The sequence below is a fragment of the Artemia franciscana genome, unplaced genomic scaffold (genome assembly GCF_032884065.1).
Source record: "Artemia franciscana unplaced genomic scaffold, ASM3288406v1 Scaffold_296, whole genome shotgun sequence".
Classification (NCBI taxonomy): Eukaryota; Metazoa; Arthropoda; class Branchiopoda; order Anostraca; family Artemiidae; genus Artemia; species Artemia franciscana.
The window spans coordinates 300,328-319,588 of NW_027063679.1; the positions used below are offsets into that span (position 1 = coordinate 300,328).

A 19,261-nucleotide genomic window follows, 5' to 3' on the forward strand; every position below is an offset into this window, starting at 1 on the left:
AAGTCCATTTCTCCCTTAATGTTCGGAAATTTTTGTACTTATTCATTTATCTTAGAATTTTGTAACTCCTGTCTTAAGATTTTATAGGTTTTTCTCATTCAATTCTTAAATTCCTGTTGTTAATCTTCAGTGTCATTGTTATACTGTCTTGATTCAATAATTTGATCATAGGGTATCCTGGAATTACGGCCAAATAACATATAAAAAGGTTTATCTTTTGTCACTACTGAGAAAGCAGACTTTATCACATTTTCTGAGTAGAGTAAGAATTGGCCCTAGGCGTTTCTATTGTCTTTAGTGTAGATGCTCTAGACATTGGAAAATATTTCTATGTTTTCTATTAATGCTTAGCCTGTGGATGATAGTGCGTCGTTACTAATTTCTTTATGTTGAGGGAACCCATCAATTCTTTAGTAACTTTAGAAGTAAAGTTGCTGCTGTTGTCGTTCATTACTATATTTGGTATCCCAAAATTCAAAAACAAGCCTTGCTTGTGGCGTATGCACCTTGATTTTTTAATGATTTGCAAAAGTATATCGGAAAAATGTTGGATAACTAAGAGAACACAAATGCGACCTCTGCTTGACACGGGTAGACCTCCGCTGGTTCCATATAAGTCAAAATGTCACATGGGAATCTTGCTAGTGGGGTTCTTCCCATTGAGGGGTTAGGATAAACTTGCGGGTTTTTCTTAGGTTCCATTATTCGCATACATCTATAAGGCCTTTAAGTTTTGTTAAGGGTACGAAAAAATATTGTTTTAGTTTGTGAAATGTTTTAGTTATTCCCAAATGTCCACTCGTGTCTGAATGAAAAATTCCAAGGCAGGTATTTCTAGGTACTGAAGTAATATGGGAATTTTAAATGTTTAGTGTATTCATTTCAGAGGCCACTATTCGGCAAAGAATTTCTTCGTTGAGGTAATAAACAATCATATATTTCCTTTTTGAGTGTTTTTAATTTTTTTGGGTAATTCCTTGTCATGCAAAAAATAATAAATTAGAGGCGTACATTTTTTGTCTTTCCTAATTATTTTTTTATATTTGCTACGGATAAGGGAAAATGTCTGTTCTTGCTTTCTTTTATGATAATCTGAGGTTTACTGTTCTTATTCTTGCGCTTGCCTTTAAATTTAATCCCGTTGATTTTTTCTACTTCAGTTTCTGAGAGACTATCACCTGGAAATCTACTTAAGGATCACAGGGGGCGTTTTGTTTACCTTTCAAGCATTCAAATTTATAATCTAAATCCTGTATTTTCATTATCCACCGTGCGAGAATTCCCTTTTTAAACGTATGTAGATATTGCAAGCTTGTGTGGTCTTATCGTAATTTGAACTTTCGCCCTACTAAATACCGTTTAAATTTATCTAAGTGGTGAATTATGGACAGTAGTTCTATTTGCGTAGCAGAGTAATTACTATCGCCGGGGGTTAATCTACGAATGGAGTAGGCTGTAATTTTCTATTTACCGTCTACTATTTGGGAAAGGATTGCCCCAAGGCATTTGGCTGATGCGTCCGTTGTGACTACAAATTCTCCGTTCTTGAAATTCAGCAGCGACAATATTGGCTCGGAGGTGAGCGCTTTCTTGATGCATTCCAAGGAGGTTTGTGCTTCCTAGGACCAAGTATTATTTTTTTTTTTGTAGGTTGCATCCGGTTAACTCAGTTAAGGGTCTGGCTATTTGATCATATTTTCGTATGAACTTCCAGAAATATCCCGTAAGTTATAGAATTCCTCGCAATTGTCTTATAATTCATGGAGGTTTAAGGTTTTCAACACACCCTATTTTCTCTGGGTCTGGGAATATCTGGCCTTGTGTCACAACTAATCCCAAGAATTTAATTTTTGGTCGAAGCAAATACACTTTCCTGTCGGCATTTTAAATTGGCTTCCCTGAAATTTTCGAAAGCTTGGGCTAAGGCAGCTAAGTGTTCTTCCGTATTTTCGTCTACACATATTACATCAACTACGAAGTGAATCATGTTATTCAGACCTCATAGCAAATGCAGGAGGGATCTGCATAGCGCGCTTGAACTTGTTCTAAGTCCAAAGGTCACTTAAATCAGATCCACGTTCAGTAGCAGAGAATGCAGTTTTATGAACGTCACTTTCGGCTATTTTTACTTGATGATATCCTTGTGTTAGATCTAGGGAAGGAAATATCTTATTTTTATTTGAGATAGAATCAAGGATTTCATCTGTTATAGATAGAGAAAATTTGTCACTAACAACTGGCTTGTTCAGAAATCTACGACTAGCCTAGGGTCATTATTTTTCTTTTGTACTAGAATTACAGGGGCAGAATAGGGGCTCACGCTTGCGCGTATTAAATAATTTTTCCCAGTTCTTGAATTTCATTCATTAGCCAATTCTTATGTCTACAGAAATAATATGAAAAAAACTTCGTTTTCTTAAAGAGTTAAAGAGGCTGCGTCCCAAAGTCGAACCTTAAAACGTACAGGAATTAGAAGAGGCAGTTGGGGGGCTGCCGCCCCCCAAACCCCCAGCTTTTAAAGACTCTTTTGTACAGGTTTTTTTTTTGGGGAGGGACTTCATTGTTACTAATTACTAGTTTCGGCGCAATGGTTCTCCTGTCCTCTTTTGTTTAACATTTTTCGAAGTTATTCCATTATTCATTCATTTCAATTTTTTGTTAATTAAAAGAGGGCCTTTCCGAAGCCAAGAGCTGGGGGTTAGCAAAAAAACAAAAAACCTGTACAAAAGAGTCTTTAAAAGCTGGGGGTTTGGGGGGCGGCAGCCCCCCAACTGCCTCTTCTAATTCCTGTACGTTTTAAGGTTCGACTTTGGGACGCAGCCTCTTTAACTCTTTAAGAAAACGAAGTTTTTTTCATATTATTTCTGTACGTTTTTCTACAATCCATGGTGGATGTAATTTAATAATTCCTGTACTCCTCGTACAGGAATTAGGAGATGAACTTGGGTGGCTGCCGCCCCCCCCCCCCGCTTTTAAATCATTGTATAAAATAGAAAAAAAATAGATAGAATGACCGAAATGTTTCTTTTGCTCATAAGAAGCTAATATTCTGTTATCTCTCAAATGATAAGCTGTCCAGGTGTTATCAAAAATTTTTCTGGAATGGAGCTGGATTTTTATGATGCTTGCAGTCATTCTCGCCGTGCCGAGCTGATTATTTTGATGTACTTGAATGTTGATATTCGTAACTTTTAAGAATTTCAAAAATTAACATGGGACTATTAGACTATTAGGACTATAAGAAGACTATTAGAAGAGGCAAACCCCCCGCTTTTAAAGACTCTTTTGTACAGGTTTAATTTTTTTTCATATTAATTCTGTACGTTTTTCTACAATCCATGGTGGATGTAATTTAATAATTCCTGTACTCCTCGTACAGGAATTAGGAGAGGAACCCCCCCCCCCGCTTTTAAATCATTGTATAAAATAGAAAAAAAAAATAGATAGAATGACCGAAATGTTTCTTTTGCTCATAAGAAGCTAATATTCTGTTATCTCTCAAATGATAAGCTGTCCAGGTGTTATCAAAATTTTTTTGATGTTGTGAAAAAAAACCGCCCGTAAGGGACTTGAACCCTTGACCCGAGGATTTAAAGTCTCACGCTCTACCAACTGAGCTAATAACTTGCATGTGTGTAAATATAACTTCTCAATAGCTTTTAAAAATTTCAAATTAACATGGGCTCTTATGGAGAGAAATCCGTTAATTTAAATAGCTAATGGGTGGTTTCTGGAAAACAGGGAAGGAGTAATCGGATCAAGCTGAAATTTCGCGGATAAGCTCCTGGGCCGTAGGGGACCTTAACTTGTGAATTTCAGCCCGATCTGACAACGTTAAAAGGGGTGGGGGGGGGTTGGGTTGGAGGGTCGAAACTTTCGGGGGGTTAAGATTTTCCTACGAAACTTTCATGGGCACTTACTCGGAGAATTCCGCATCGAATGAGTCTTCGTACACCCAGATCCGATGTCGGATGTGACCTGTAGGCGTCTAGAAAAAAAAAAGTAAATGAATTTTAAGTGGCTATGCGTGGTTTCTGGAAAACAGGGAAGGAGTTATCGGATCAAGCTGAAATTTCGCGGATAAGCTCCTGGGCCCTAGGGGACCTTAACTTGTGAATTTCAGCCCGATCGGACAACGTTAAAGGGGGGCTTGGGTTGACAGGTCGAAACTTTCGGCCAGATTTTCCCCATGAAGAAAAAGTTGGAGGGGGATGAAATTTTGCAGGTTTCTTAGTTGGAGCTCGGGCTACGAAATGCATCCCTCCCCATCCGTCTGCGACCACTGGAACCGAAGATCGCTTAACATTGTCGTGTGTCGCCTCTTTATAGAGGCACGAGTGTGCCTCCTTGATATGGGATACGGTAAGGCTGTTTCGCCACAGGGGAATTTATATAATTAATGCTTTGGGGTATTTATTTAAATCTCCTTTGTCATTCTGACAAGAATTATGGTTAGTGGGTTTATTGGCCCAAGACTACTTCTTTGATAAACTTTCTAGACTTTACTGTTCAAGGCGCAAGGCTTATAACACAAGGAACGTGTTTCTTAAACAGCAATTCCAGCCAGGATAATCGGAGTCACGGAAACCAATCCCTGAGACCTACTACTATTTTGTTCCTACCTACGTGCCTAATGTTTTCTTCGTGGGAGTTTAAGAATTCAATTATATTTGGTTACTTGCCTGGTATCAAACACTATAAATTTCACCTAACAAATTGATTTAATGCTACTTACAAAAGACCACATTCGATATTCCACCTAATCTAAATATTTTGCTTACATGCCTTAGAATTCAAATGTTAAAAATGCGCTTTACTAATTTCTTTGATAATTAAATTGCATTTTTGGTAGTGAACATTTTTTCGCTGATAGTGTTTTAAAATAAAGTATTTATTCACACTAACAAACATTTTTTCATTAATAGCGAAATAAATTTATCTTTACTAAGTTCAGACACAATCCAACAAAATCCAATTTTCTCTGCTTCATTTATAGTTAATAAAATTCTTTTCCAATCAACGCAAAATTGATAATTCTAATACTGTAAGATTCAATGGCATTCATCGCAGCATTCTAGTCTCACTCCATATCAAAGAAAGCGAGACTTATTTTATTGCTACTCCAATCAAGCGAGTCACTAAGAAAGTGAATGCTGAAATTATGTTAACCTTCCATTTAAAAATAAGACTGGCAAATCCTTAATTATCAAAAATGTCTATGCTTATAATATCTTAATTTCTAATTATGCTACAAAAAGACAGGGGAAGGGGCTCCTCAGACAGGAGAAAAGTTTTCTGAGTAATCGATCATGTGAAAATAAAAGGAATGTAAAGAAAGCATTAAAACATGAACTAAGAAGGTGTGAAGTGGAGGCCGAGGATTTGAAGATGCAGCTAGGCGGCATAATGGTAAAATATTGTACTGGCATATTCACAAACAGAGAGGGAGTAGTCAATCTAGACTTGTCCCAGTTGGAGATAGGAGCGGGGCCACAATTAGTGATAAGGAAAAAGTTAAAGAGATATTGGCAGAACATTTTGAGATTGTGCTAAACCGCGATAGAGTTGAAACCGTGAAAGATATAAGGGAAAATGAAAAAGTCTGTGATACCTTGGGTCTGAAGGAATACCTGTTTTGTGAGGAAGAATTAGCGAGATAAGAGTACTAAAAGAATAAAAAAATAATATGGCTCCAGGTGGTGATCGTGTGGTAGAAGAGTTTCTTCAATATGGTGGCTCTGAGAATAGGATTTTTGAAGAAGGGGAAGCACCTACCGATTTTAGGAAAAGCACAATTAAACCACTGTATAAGAAAAGTGATAAGAATAAGTGTTGTAATTATTGAGGCATTAGTCTGGTCTCTGTAGGTACAAATTACTTAGCAATATGATACTTTTAGTCTGAGAGTTGCTGTAGACAAAGTTATGAGAGAAGAACGGCGCAGTTTAAGCGGAAGTAGATGATGTGTCGATCAAATTTTTTCCCTTAAGCTAAGAATTTAGAAGTGCCTGAGTTATCAAACAGCTTTAGTCCTCAGTTCTATAGATTATGAACAAACGTTCAATTCTATTAATAGAAGAGCTTTAGCGTAGATCTTATCCTTGTATGGTATACCAGACAAATACACTAAAGTGATTAGTGCTATGTAAGAGCATAACACTGCTGCGGTTAAGATATGAAATGAGGTTAGCAGGCGGTTTTGTATTAAATCCTCTCCCTTTCTATGAATCATTTTGATGGAGTACAGAAAGGAAATGGGAGACCACGGAATCAAATGGAGAGGAAAAACTCTTGAACTTAGATTATGCTGATGATTTAAGCATCCTAGATGAGAGTGTGAGCAAAATGCATGAACATATAGAGGTTTTGCGAGTTCAGAGTGCTAGGATAGGTTCAAAAATTAATGTTAAGAAGACTAAGTCACTAAGGATAGAAATAAGTGGAGATGAAAAGGTGACATTGAGTAACAAAAAGATTGATCAAGAAAGCTTCACTTACCTTGGTAGTATTACTAGTAAGACAGTGGGAGCAGTGAAAATGTTAAAAGTAGAATAGCTAAGGCTCAGGGTGTTTTTCATGGTTAAAAAAAGTGGAAAAATACGAAAATAAGAATGCAAACCAAGATTAGAATTTGGAAGCTGAAGTGATGGCAGCGGCCAAATATGGCTCTGAATCATGGGTGTTTCTAAAAGCGGATGAAGATTAACCAGATGTTTCCCAGAGAAATTGCCTACGAATTGTTCTGGGTAGCCGACTGACTTACAGTATTTCAAACAGTAGGCATTTACGAAAAGTTAAGCTCAACCCCGCTTTCTAGGGCTATAATGAGAGAAAGGTTGAGATGGCTAGGACACGTTCTGCGGAATAAAGGATGACAGATTACCGAAGATTTTCCTTTTCGGCCAACCGTCTAGTGCTAATCGGAAAGCAGGTCGTCTGGGGTTAGGGTGGGGGTGGAAAGAGGGAGGCTTTGAACAGATTGGGATGGAGGAGGAGCGTGCGCAGATGTTTGCCTCAAGCGACTTGATACTGCGGTTAGTTGTTAATAGTAGTAGTAGCAGTAAATAGAGGTGCAGGCTTAATTTTGGGGAAGTTTTTAATATTAGTGAACTTAGATTTATATCTGTTTCGCTTATTTTATCCGTACAGACAAGCCTACTTGGCACAGTGGATAGCGCATGGGACTTATAATCTGAAGGTCATGGATTCAACTCTTTTAGTAGCCGAATTTTTCCTATATTTGTTATATGAATTAATGGCAAAAATACTTCAAATAGTTTTAATAAATTTTATTGAAGAGGAATATATTTCTCTGCAAATATTTTAAAAGCACATTACAATTAAATTTGATAACCGATTTACAGAGAATAATTTGTAAAAATAATAAGTTGTAATAATATGCAAAAAGGTTGGAATAAATGAAAAGCAATCAGAGTCCAGAAAATCTGTATTTGTTTTCACCAAGCAAAGCTCAGTTTCCTGATTCTATTTTTTTTAAGAATAACAATTTCTTTAACAACAACAACAACATCACTACATACTTATATATGATTTTTATATGTTGTTTGATGTTTATACTGATTTTGTTCAATAGAAGGTATGTATTTTTGAAATCTCTAATGCGTTCACTTTAGAATAGTAGGCTATATACTTTCTAAATTTTATTATACCCAAAAGGATATTCTTCTAAACACCACCCCCCCACCCCATTTGGGACTCCTGATTATACTTAAGCAATGCAATAAGCAGTGTGTTTTATTTCTGTTGTCTCTTTTTTGTTTTTGTTTCTTTTCTGAAATTTACTGTCTTTTTCTTGGCTTACTGCCCAGTTTTTTGTGATGGGTTATAAATAGAATGATGATGATGATGATAATTCGGACTATATATTTGCGCATTCGAAGGGGTGGGGGTAAAGTATTGCGGGTCTGCATTCAAAATGTGTTAGCTACAATTATTCTACGTCTTATGAAGAAAGAATGGTTTTCTAACTTCACTTGTCGAAATACATTTATCCCCTGTTTCCCAAAAAAGGAATTAAACGTATAAAAAAATCGATACCCGAGCCTCATCATCATTGTACGTGCTGATAGTAAAGCCAAGATTTATGATTGACACGTATGTTTTTCCTTGATTTTAGCTTCCACATGTGCCATAGAAGTGGGAACTTAGATTGACAAGCAATTGGTTTGAAAAAAAGAACACAAACTTTATTTGTACAAATAATATCAATAAATAATTAGTATTTGATATAATTAATTAAATTTCTCTTTAAAAACTTCATAAATTTCCCCCTACATTTTTTTCTCAAATATTACCAACAAATGCTATCTTTTTGTATCTCTTACAGTATCTCTATTACAGTATCTTTTTGTATCTCTTACAATGCTATCTTTTGTATTTTTGTTACATATATTTATCATATGTATAAAAATCGCAGCTCCATCTTATCTAATTAACAACAAAAATTATACAGTTGACTTTCACTCTGATTGATCAGACATAAAGTATAGATCAGATATAATCGTAAAGATCAGCCACAATCACGCAGTTTTGCATTTAGTTAAAAATAACTATAAATATAGCTCGGGCATTAAGCATCAGCTCCCTTTTTATATTTCTAACTCCTTTGTTTCTATATGTTTCTCTCCGCCTTTAATATATATCTCTTTGGTTTTATATATCTCTCCTTCCAAGTTCATCCGCCAATTTATTAAATTTCAACCGTCGGAGCGCTGTTAAGAGCAAATTTGTTGCTGACGTCTCGTCTTTATCCATATAGAAGATTTTGAGAAACTAAAAAGGAACATATAAACACAAATAAATTGGATTAAACATAATGATAAATAAAAACAACGACAAATAACATAAAGCGTAACGAAAAATTTCATAAGTAAAAGGAAACGATAACACATCGCAGCAACACAAACAAACACTAGTAAAAGACCCATATTATGGAACCAAACCCTTCTCAAGGGTTTAAAGTTGACACTCCCGCATAAAAGTGACTTCCAAATGAATTTCAGTGATGGTTGGGAACAACTAGAGGCCCCTATTAACAACTAACTTTCTATACATCAAAAGAAAGGGTAGAGTATAAACGGCAGGAAAAGATTGTCCCATTAAAATTTTCCTGCTTTACCAGCACATTTCCTAGTAAGCCTCTTTACAAATACCTCATACAATAATGTATTTCTGTAACTGGTACCCGATCCAGTCAGAGAGTACTCTCTCGCTGAGAAAGTCTAGCAGAAGTTTCGAGTCCAACCTAAATTTAAAGAAGCCACTGATTTAAATGAGAAATAATTTATTGGGATATCTATTTGTTAACAAAACTATTAGTTTACTTGCTTTTTTTCTCTTGAAGGTTAGGCAAAAACAAGAAATGAGGTCAATTCAACAGAGATTGCGCAATAGGAAATATTTCGGGTTTCCAAATTGCATTAATAACAAATATAGGCACATTTATTTTCAAAATTTTTTATACCCACAAAAATTTTGAGATATTCTTCAGATTTTGAATATTTCATAGCCCTTAGGGAAAAACTATATTGGCCAAACGCTCTTTGTGCTGCCACAAGTTCTTGTTCTATCCTTTGTAACTCTGTAACTGACAAGTCAACAGGCATTGTTTAAGAAATTAAATATTTACTAAGTCTATTTTAGATGTACTGCCACAGTGAGCTACCTGATGAACTGGCAGAAAATATTGACCCTATTAAAAATTTACTTAGCCCGTCTCGGAAAAAAAGAAGAAAAGATAACACATGTATACAAAATGGGCCAAAATTTTATATCTATACCAAGGAAAATAAAATAAAAGATTACTACTTTGCGAAAAATAAGGTAGTGATGGTTATTTCTATTCCTAATCCGACGCTAACACAAAAGTCCACACAGAAGGGCAAACAGGGCGCTGTTGGCTCACTGCGGCAATTTAGGTGGGGACATCAACAATCGTATGTGTTCTATTAAGAGTTAAATCGAGTTGCACTGGAAATACCTAATTGTAATACAGTTGAGAATAGCCAATTTTTTTGAATAACAGCAATGTAACATAAAATTGTTTATTTAATTGAAAAGCTTATCAGAAGCGTGAAAATTGGACGACATAGAAATCCTGCACAAGGATAGTGACCATTAAGATTGTTCATTGATACAACTGACGAATATTCCTACTGGAGTAACTGATTTTCTTTATTGAGAAATAAAAGTTTTATAATTTCTTTCCAAATATAATACTACCCTACATACTGCTTTAATGAATTCTCTTGTGTGAAGGACAGAGTTGAGTAATTTAGCTCTATTTAATTCGGTATTTACATACACACACACATATATATATATATACATATATATATACATATATATACATATATATATATATATATATATATATATATATATATATATATATATATATATATATATATATATATATATATATATATATATATATATCCTGACATCAGCGTCCTGCTGGACTTTAGGGCTATTTTTTATACTATGCAAGGACAATCCCTCAGTCAATTACAGTGCTAATAAAGAAGGAACTTCAATAATTTTTATACTTTTTTTTTCTACTATAAAAACTGTCCAACTCTACAATAATTTTTATTTTTTAGTATCTTGTTTTTTTTTCAGATCCAAAAAATTACCTACGAATACACCATGTTGAAAAAAGAAGTCTCAAACATACTGGATAGAAACAATCATTGATCAAAGTTCAGCTAAGCCAGTCAATTAAATACAAGGGTCAAGGGGGAGGGGCTCAGGTAAAATACTTCCTCGAGCTGTTTTTTCCCATTCAAGCACTTCGAGGATTAGGTGCCATTTTATCCCCTTTACAAAAACAAAACTGCTCTTTTCTTTGACTAGGCCTCCTCAAAAAAGTATTTTTGTTTGTGTTTCCAGAAGATCTTTGATAAATCCTAAATTTTCATCCATTTCTAAATGCTTATTATTCGTATTTCTGGATAATGTTCTGGTCATCATTGTTTACATTTCGTATTTTCATCACATTTGCCTTCTGATGGCGTTGGAATACGACAGTGTAATTCTATCCGACTGTCAGGGCTCCAAAATAATATTTTATTGTTTTCCCCTGAAATAAGTAGGCTAATTGATATCAAAAGGTACTGATAACTATGGTTGTGCTAACTTTTGCCTTTGGAAACATTTTTGCAATCCTTATTTTGTTCATCAAAAGGTAATATGTTATTTTTTGACTAATCCCTGTTTGATTTTTTGTATAAAAAGGACCTTCAAGACTAGTTTCCAGAAATAGAAAAAGGGGTATTTCAGTTAGTCATTTTTCGATATTTAAAGGAAAAATCCTAATTTTTCCAGAGATACTCCGTTCCCACCTCTCCTTCGTCTACAAATATACCCCCTACTCGCCTTCTATATTACATACTGGACCTTCCCCAATGAGACGAGTTACGTCTCTATTTAAAAGATAAAATCAAGAAAACGTAACTTTAAATCGTGCAATCTTAGTTTAAATCTTTCATAATTGATTATTGTTGTTCATACAATGGATGGTTTTAGACAACCTCTTCATATTGACCCTCTCTTGGCAAAAATTGAGGTTTGGTGGCAGAAAATATCACTTTGCTGTAGTTTGAAATTTCTCTTTTTTTTTACAAGTCATATCTGATGGCATTTTTTAATTCAGGATATAAATCCAAATCAGAATCTATATTATTTGAGAGAGATTATAAACAGAAATTTTTGTCACAAATTCTAACTGTTTCTTTTACGAAATTTGTATGTTGATATATATGCAAAAATGAAAATCGTTAAACAACAAAAACCCAAGCAGATATTTTATTCCCAGGAATTTCTGGATGCAGAATTATCATCTTTAATGGACATTTTATTTTGTAATGGTTACCCAATTAAATTCATAAATGAAATAATGGAAAATGGACGTATTAAAATCATTCCGGTTTCACAGCCTTCAAAATTAAATTTGTCTAAAAGTTATATCTCTCCACCAGGTCTAGGGGACCTGGTCTGTACCGGGTCTAGGGGATAAACTTAAACGGATATTACACTATTATAAGATTGATGCATGTTTCTAGTCAATACGACCATTAAGTAGTTTCCTATATTCTTGGAAGGATTTTACTCAGGGCAATTGTTTTATTAATATTATTCCTTATTCTTGTGGGGACTTTTACGTTGGCAGAACTCACCAGCAATTTGTTGAGATTAATTAAGCGTCGCAACTCAATAGAAAAAGTTCTACAGTTGTGCAGGCCTCCTGAAACCTTCGTTTTGGCTTTGACTTAACACATTTTCTACCACCCTGACCATTATGTACAATTCGATGATGCAACGGCCATTTCTAATGATACAAGTTTTACTCAGTGGGCGAGGGAGGCTACTGAAAAAAACAACAACATATGCTTGCTAAAATTTCAATAAATAGAGATACAGGAAATTTGAATATTGACCCGATTTATAACTTTCTTCTGAAAAGTGAACCAGTTGTTAGCGGGAATATTGAGATTTGACAAAATCACCTGGGGACGAGATTAAATACAAGACCAAGGAGAGTTGCAACAACAGCAGCAAATTATAGGATTATCTCAGAACAGAATAATTCGCCTCATTTCCATTTTATATTATTTTACTATCCAGTTACTTTTGTGTTCTCATCGAAGCAACTCTATTAGCTTCTGTGACCTGTGAGGATTAGTTGTGACAATTGTAGCATATTGATATTGGTTATTTTCGTTTGTTCGTTTTGTTTTTTATTGGTTTTTAGGTTAATTTAGTTTTTATCTTTGTTTCTTCTGCGTTGAAGACGCCTGGTTTTTATGCATACGAAATATCCGCGTCGTTTTGGTTTTTACTTTTTCTGTCTACTGGCTGTGGTCCTGTTTATTTGTTTTTCATTGAGTTTCCCTCTTTGTTTGTTCTTTGTCATGGTTGGCCAGTTCAGCTTAAGATCTTTCATTTGTTCCGGAGCTATAAGCCAAAATTAAAATGTACGAGGCTATGAGACTATAAAATCCAGTACCGCTAATAATGAATAAGCTATGGGAAGTAGCACTTGTGGTACTTCCCATAGCTAATATAGCTTCCCATAAAGTGAGGTACACTTGTTTTAATCCCTGGAAAGCTAGTTTGATTTCACATTCTTTGGTAAAGGATTGTAGTTCCTGAATAATATTATAACTCAGCATTTCAATAAGAGAGTGATAATCCTATGATAACAATTATCGAATTATTTTGAACGATTATTTATTTTTGCCAACTTTACTAATGAGCGAGCGAAAGAGGGGAGATTTTCTGTACCAAGTGTCGTCGTACCTTCCGGGAGTAGTGTCTCCCTTAAACTGAGGGGCACATATAACAGAAGCCTACGCTTCCCTTGCTTATTGGTATTTGAGCTTCTTAATGTCTATTACTTTCTTATATCACCCAATTACCTTCCGATATCGTATTTCCTTCTGTTTTATGAAGTAATTTTTTTTTTGAATTGCTATGATTCTTGGATTACGCTTAAGTACTGAAGACAAGAATGTCCCCCAATCCTTAGACTTTTCTGACCTTCAGCAACTAATCCCCAAAAGCAGAAAGATAGTCCAGTGTGGCGCTTCCCACACCTTTAAATTGCAATACGAGACTCGTGGTGACCTTGAATTTTTCCTAAAAGAATCAGTGCACATTGGTTATGAACGTCTACCTGTTCAGTAATTTCGCTTCCTTCCCCGTCAATACTTTAAGTGTCACCAGATAGGTCACCTAGCAATGTATTGCCAATCAGGTGCTATCTGTGGTCGGTGTGGTCCCCCCAATCACGTATCAAACCGTTTAAACTCATGCACAGCTGGTATGTTCTGTGTGTTTTGCCAGGCTGCTGGTCATATCTGTTACAATGTGAAACGTCCGAATAATCATCCAGCCAAGATTCACCTTACTGCCCATGGTCGAAGTGCCAAAAGTCGGCAAATTTCAATATGAGATGCTTAGCAATAAAAATTAGCGGTCGGCTCGTCCAAAACTCTTCTTGATGAGATCGTGTCAAAACATGTGATTTGCTTACAAGAGCATCTTATTCAGTTAAGCCTTAGTCTTTTGGATACTAGAGATAAATTCACTAGCTATGTATCTCGTGTAAAGCAAAATAGCGCTGGTAGTAGACCGTCGGGCGGTCTTGTGACTTACGTGAATCCTACTTTACGTTCTTGTAGACGTGCTGTGCTTGTTACGTGCTTGTAGAATTCTGTGATTACTTTTTTGATGTTAAAGTTGATGATACGTTTATCTATAATGTTTATTTGTCGACTGATTACCATAATCATAGGTCTGGGCGCCTTTTTGCTCTTGCCTCTGAAAAGTTATGTACAAGCATTTCAATCATTATTTCTATTATTTCTGCATGTCTAATTGTTGGAGATTTTAACTGTAACCTAACTGTTCCATCTGCCTGCTCTTCTCTGATTGATCTAATATTCCATAATCATTTTTATGTTGTTCATAAAACCAAAATTTCGCATACATTCACAATTCCTCGTCCGTATCCAACATAGACCATATTGTTTCTTCTATCTCCTTAGGTGTCTCTCAACCGTAGGTTCTATGTGATTATTTAATATCTGATCAGTTGCCTGTATCGTTTTCTTTCTCAGCAAATCAGACTTCTCATTTACGAACTAGTCACCCAAAAATACCAAGTCCATCGTATAGACGTAATTGCGCATTAATCAACCCAGAACTCTATTGGGATAGTTTTTTTTTACTATCCTTTCCAAGATTAAGGTACCCTTTGCCCTGCTAATCAAGCACTCACAGCTGCCCTCTGAGGAAAAAGACATTCTCCTTGATATATATTGTGCAGAGATATGCCACGCTTTACAATATGCAGAATCTTATGCTGCTCCATTGAAGCGTCGCCATCCAGGAACATTTCCCAAGTGGCATGAAAATCTAGGTCTCTCATAATCTTGTGTCTCAGAAAAGTTTTGGCTACATCTATGGATCGAATGCGACCGACCACGGTCCAGTCCTGTTAATTCCATCCGCATCACAAGAAAGAAACAGTTTGCCAAGAAAAGGCAGAACCGCCGCAAGAAAATTACAGAACAGTCAGCACAAAAAAAAAATAAAAAATAGCCACACTTTCCTTTGGTCGACATTCCATCCAAGGATCCCCAAAACCTCCTTTCCTCTACTGATGTTCCTCTATCTGAGTGATGTTCTTTCTATTAGGCCGAATTCTCTCCATCAGACCCCCAGCTTGAACACAAATTTGCTGAAGACCTTGACCAATTTTTGCATGCATTCTCCAACTCTGATTTTACAGTACCCGTAACGTCTGTGACTGATAATATTACGGGCCTTAAGCCAAAGCTATCACGAAGCATTGATGGAAGTCACGCTCTACATATCAAAAACGGTTGTCTTGCGCTTTCAGAACATCTCACGCTACATCTGCAGATGATTTTTACACAAGGCTTGGTTTCATCAACATTCTGCATGGGAGCTTTTTCTCCTGTTCCAAAAAAAGGAAAAACCTCCAATCAAGGCAGATCTTTTAGACCCGTATCTGTATCAACCAGCTCATTCAAGCTTTATGAGCTACTGTTCATAAAAGAGCTCGAAGAAAAATGTTACACGCCTCCACATCAACTTGGCTTTCAACATGGCATGGTGTCTTAAAATGCCTCCAGGCGACTTGATGGAACTATACCAGTTAAGACAGGAACCAGGCAAGGTAACCTTGGTATTTCAATGACTATGTCCTCAAAGCTCAGGACCAGTGTAAGATGTTTTATGTTCTTTCTGGCCTCAAAATCTCCTTAGTCACATATGCTGATGACATTTTCAACACCTGCCGAAGTTTGGACAACATTCCTGAAACTTTTCAGAAACTGCAAGCAGAATACTTTAAATCTGGTCTGAAATTTAAAACTGTAAATTCCGAAGTAGTATTTTTTAACTGTAAAGGCCTACTTCTTTATGAAATTGTACTTGGGAATTCAAAGATTTGCCCTTCTAACCAAATTGTTTGCCTAGCTATTCCCATTGGAAATACCATTTCTCACATTCATCATCTCCTAATAGAAGGTATCAAACGCCGCATATCAGCTTCATATGCTTCGATAGCCTGTGCTAAGCTTCGTTCCAACCGCCATTATATTGCAACCCTATAAAACACAATTGCTCTCCCCCCACATCCTCTGCACCCTTCTGGAAGATTCTTACAAATACTGATAAATTGAAAATTCGCTCCGCTTTCTTTTGTTTTGCAAGATACCTCCGGGTATATCTAATTTGGACACGCAATTCAAAGCTCATCAATAGTCTTCACGTAGCAGACCCTTCTATAGCCGGTGCTACACTTATGAAAAAATAAAACCAAAAGATTTCACGACATGCTCGGAGCCGACTTCTTCAACTTTGGTGACGCTGTCATAGTTCTACAGGATATTTCAATTTTTTTTTTTCTCTTTGTAGTACTCTGTCATTTTCTTTTGTATGGGGATGGGTTTTAAATAAATAATAATAATAATAATATATAGAGTTGTCATATGTAGCTATTTAACAATTCAATATAATATAGCTACAAAATTATCCAAAGCGTTAAGGTTTACTAGACAAAATATATAAAATGATCAAAAAGTACGAACAGACATTTTTTCTGGAGGCCGAGGCCCTATTTGTGTTTTTCTAGGGAGGTGGAAATCCTTCAGACTATTATCGAAAGTGAGAGAGGAAGCTCTTCAATGCTCATTCCTCCCCTTATCATAGTGTACAGAACATGAACAATTTTAAATCACGAGCTTAAATAAAGGCTAAAAAAAAAAAAAAAAATTAAAAACACACACATTTACACACAAATTAATATTCAAGTTGTCCAGAAGCAACAATGACATTATTATTATTATTTAAGAATTAACGATGTTTCTTGACTACTATGGTCCCTGCGTCGGCCCTGTAGTGCATTCCTGCAGTGTAATTCGATCTCTGGGTCCTGTATTACCAAGCTAAGGTCAAATCCACTGCGCCACCACAGGACAGCAACAATGACATCATAAAGATAATCCAACATTTTAAACTAGCATAGAGGATCCACTAAATTTTAATTCTTAAGCCAAAAAAGTTTTATTTTGTCCCTCAGTGTTAAAGCACATTACCACTAGAGTTACTTCTAATTTCTAATTCTAACTTTGCTACTCATTAATTCAATAGAACTATGTTCTACCTTCAAAGCTTGTTCCTGTAAATTGGGGGATGAGGCTTGAGCTTGAAGTATCTTATCCTCATTTGTGCCCATAGTACGCGCCAGCTGCTTCCATTTGATTCCTATCACTCGAGCAACTTGGGTATACAGCATATTGCGACTTGAATTTGTCCCGCTATCCGAAACTTCCGAAGAAGCTTCGATATTTTCCGTACATATGGGGCAGGAGCCACGCCCATTTATTGTTTTGTTATAGGCTTGTACGTCACTTAGGGCTTTGTCCAGCTTCAACAGCACACATATCTTTTCTTGAAAGAAGAAAAATACGTTAGATAAGGGACATTGAAAAATGGTTAAACTTCAGGCAAATCCAAAACGAAGCTGAGATAGTCACTCTGTAGTTTTTCTATATCTACACTGTATTGCTGCAGCTGACAACTTGTCATAGCTTTCAGCCGTTGGAAACAAAGACAATAGCAAACACCTTTTCAGACCTCCTTTTTCCACCTCTCAGTTTTGAGTGAACTTAAAACTTACAAGGCTTGTGTGGGGGGAGGGGGTGTAGAACTAACTAAAAAACAATATTTGCATCATAATACTACTACTTCTACTCCTACAGCTACTACAACTACTAAAACTAACAACTCACTGCAGTACCAAGAAAAGCGCAAATTATGTCCTGGCTTTTAGAAAGCATAGGGGTTTTGAGCCCTACTCATGTTAATTTAATGTATGGTATACCAGACAAACACATTAAAGTGATTAATGCTACACGCGAGAATAATACTGCTGCAGTTACGGTAGGAAATGAGGTTATTTATTGGTTTTGTATTAATATAGGAGTTAAGCAGTGTTGTGTTCTATTCTCGTTTATATAGACCATTTTGATGGACTTAGTCTTAAGGAGTACAAGAAGGAAATGGGAGAACATGGAATAAAATGAGGAAGAAAACTTTCCTGGACTTAGATTATGCTGATGATTTAAGTATCCTAGATGAAAGTGTGAGGAAAATGAATGAACTTTAAGAGGTTTTGCCTTGGTAGTTACCTTTTCAGTACTGTTAGTAAGGACAGTGGGAGCAGTGAAGATATTGAAAGTAGAATAGCCAAGGCTCAAGGTATTTTTAAACGGATGAAATTTTTTTGTAAGAATAGAAAAAATAAGTCTGCAAACCAAGATCATAATATTGGGAGGTATAATATTGGTCAAATAAGGTTTGCTTGGTGCTTGGCGCGGCGAGTTCCTGGGGCTTTTCTGACATAAAAAAACGGTCTTTGCAGGTCAAGAGTTTAAGAAAATTCGTAAATAGGATTCGTTCACAGGGGGATTTTATATTATAAAATTTGCCTATTGTTCGCACACATTTTAGTAGAAAAAAGATGAGTACTTTAAGTCTTGGCTTACGTCTTACGTCTTAAAGACCAAGTGAACTACAAACTTTTGCAGGGGAAGGATGTTAGGGGATTTTAATGCAAACAATATTAGTTTGGAGGCCCAGCACCCTTAAAATGGCAAAAAATTGTCAGTACCCATCAGCTTGTGACTCACATTTGTCAGTTCTCGGGTCAAGAGATGGTCAATATGAACAAAATAAACAGCTTGAAAGCACATTTGGTTCCCCAAGAATAGGTTGGAAAAAGGGCCAGAAAATATTTTTTGGATTCACCTGAAACCTATATTGGTAATACCTTAGGCCGCACGAACCTCAATGAACAAAGAAGAAATGATTCACCCACTAATGGAAACAATTCTTTGTTTTCTTCAAAAACGCAATTCCAAAATTGCTTTAAATTTTTGACCCAAACCAGGATTGGATCTAAAATGGGGTAAAATGTTTTATTTTCTAATCAACCAGGATTTTGATCATTTTGGATGAGAGACTAGAAATATTATGATGCTTAAAGGTATTGGGTCTCTAATTTGAAAAAAAATAACATTCATAAGCCAAGTGGACATCTAAATGCAGAAGAAAAATTTAGACTAAATTTGGCTGTATTAATTCATGACACCCAAAAACAAGTCTGGTATTTAATTTTCCTCTGGTCAACTTGAAATTCAAAGGG

The 19,261-nt window shown here is 35.9% G+C and overlaps 1 protein-coding gene across 7 annotated transcripts in view; it reads right to left on the reverse strand.

The window, feature by feature from the left end:
* Positions 1-8,185: 8,185 nt before the first annotated feature.
* LOC136043096 (uncharacterized) overlaps positions 8,186-19,261 on the reverse strand; it is a 28,243-nt gene continuing 17,167 nt past the window's right edge. For all 7 annotated transcript variants that reach the window (XM_065728042.1, XM_065728036.1, XM_065728035.1 and 4 more), the window contains 2 exons: positions 17,219-17,505; positions 8,186-8,793 (listed from right to left, as the gene is read on the reverse strand). In XM_065728042.1, the coding sequence (XP_065584114.1) occupies positions 8,674-8,793; positions 17,219-17,505 (407 nt within the window). In that variant the 3' untranslated portion in view covers positions 8,186-8,673. The remainder of the gene's footprint in view (positions 8,794-17,218; positions 17,506-19,261) is intronic.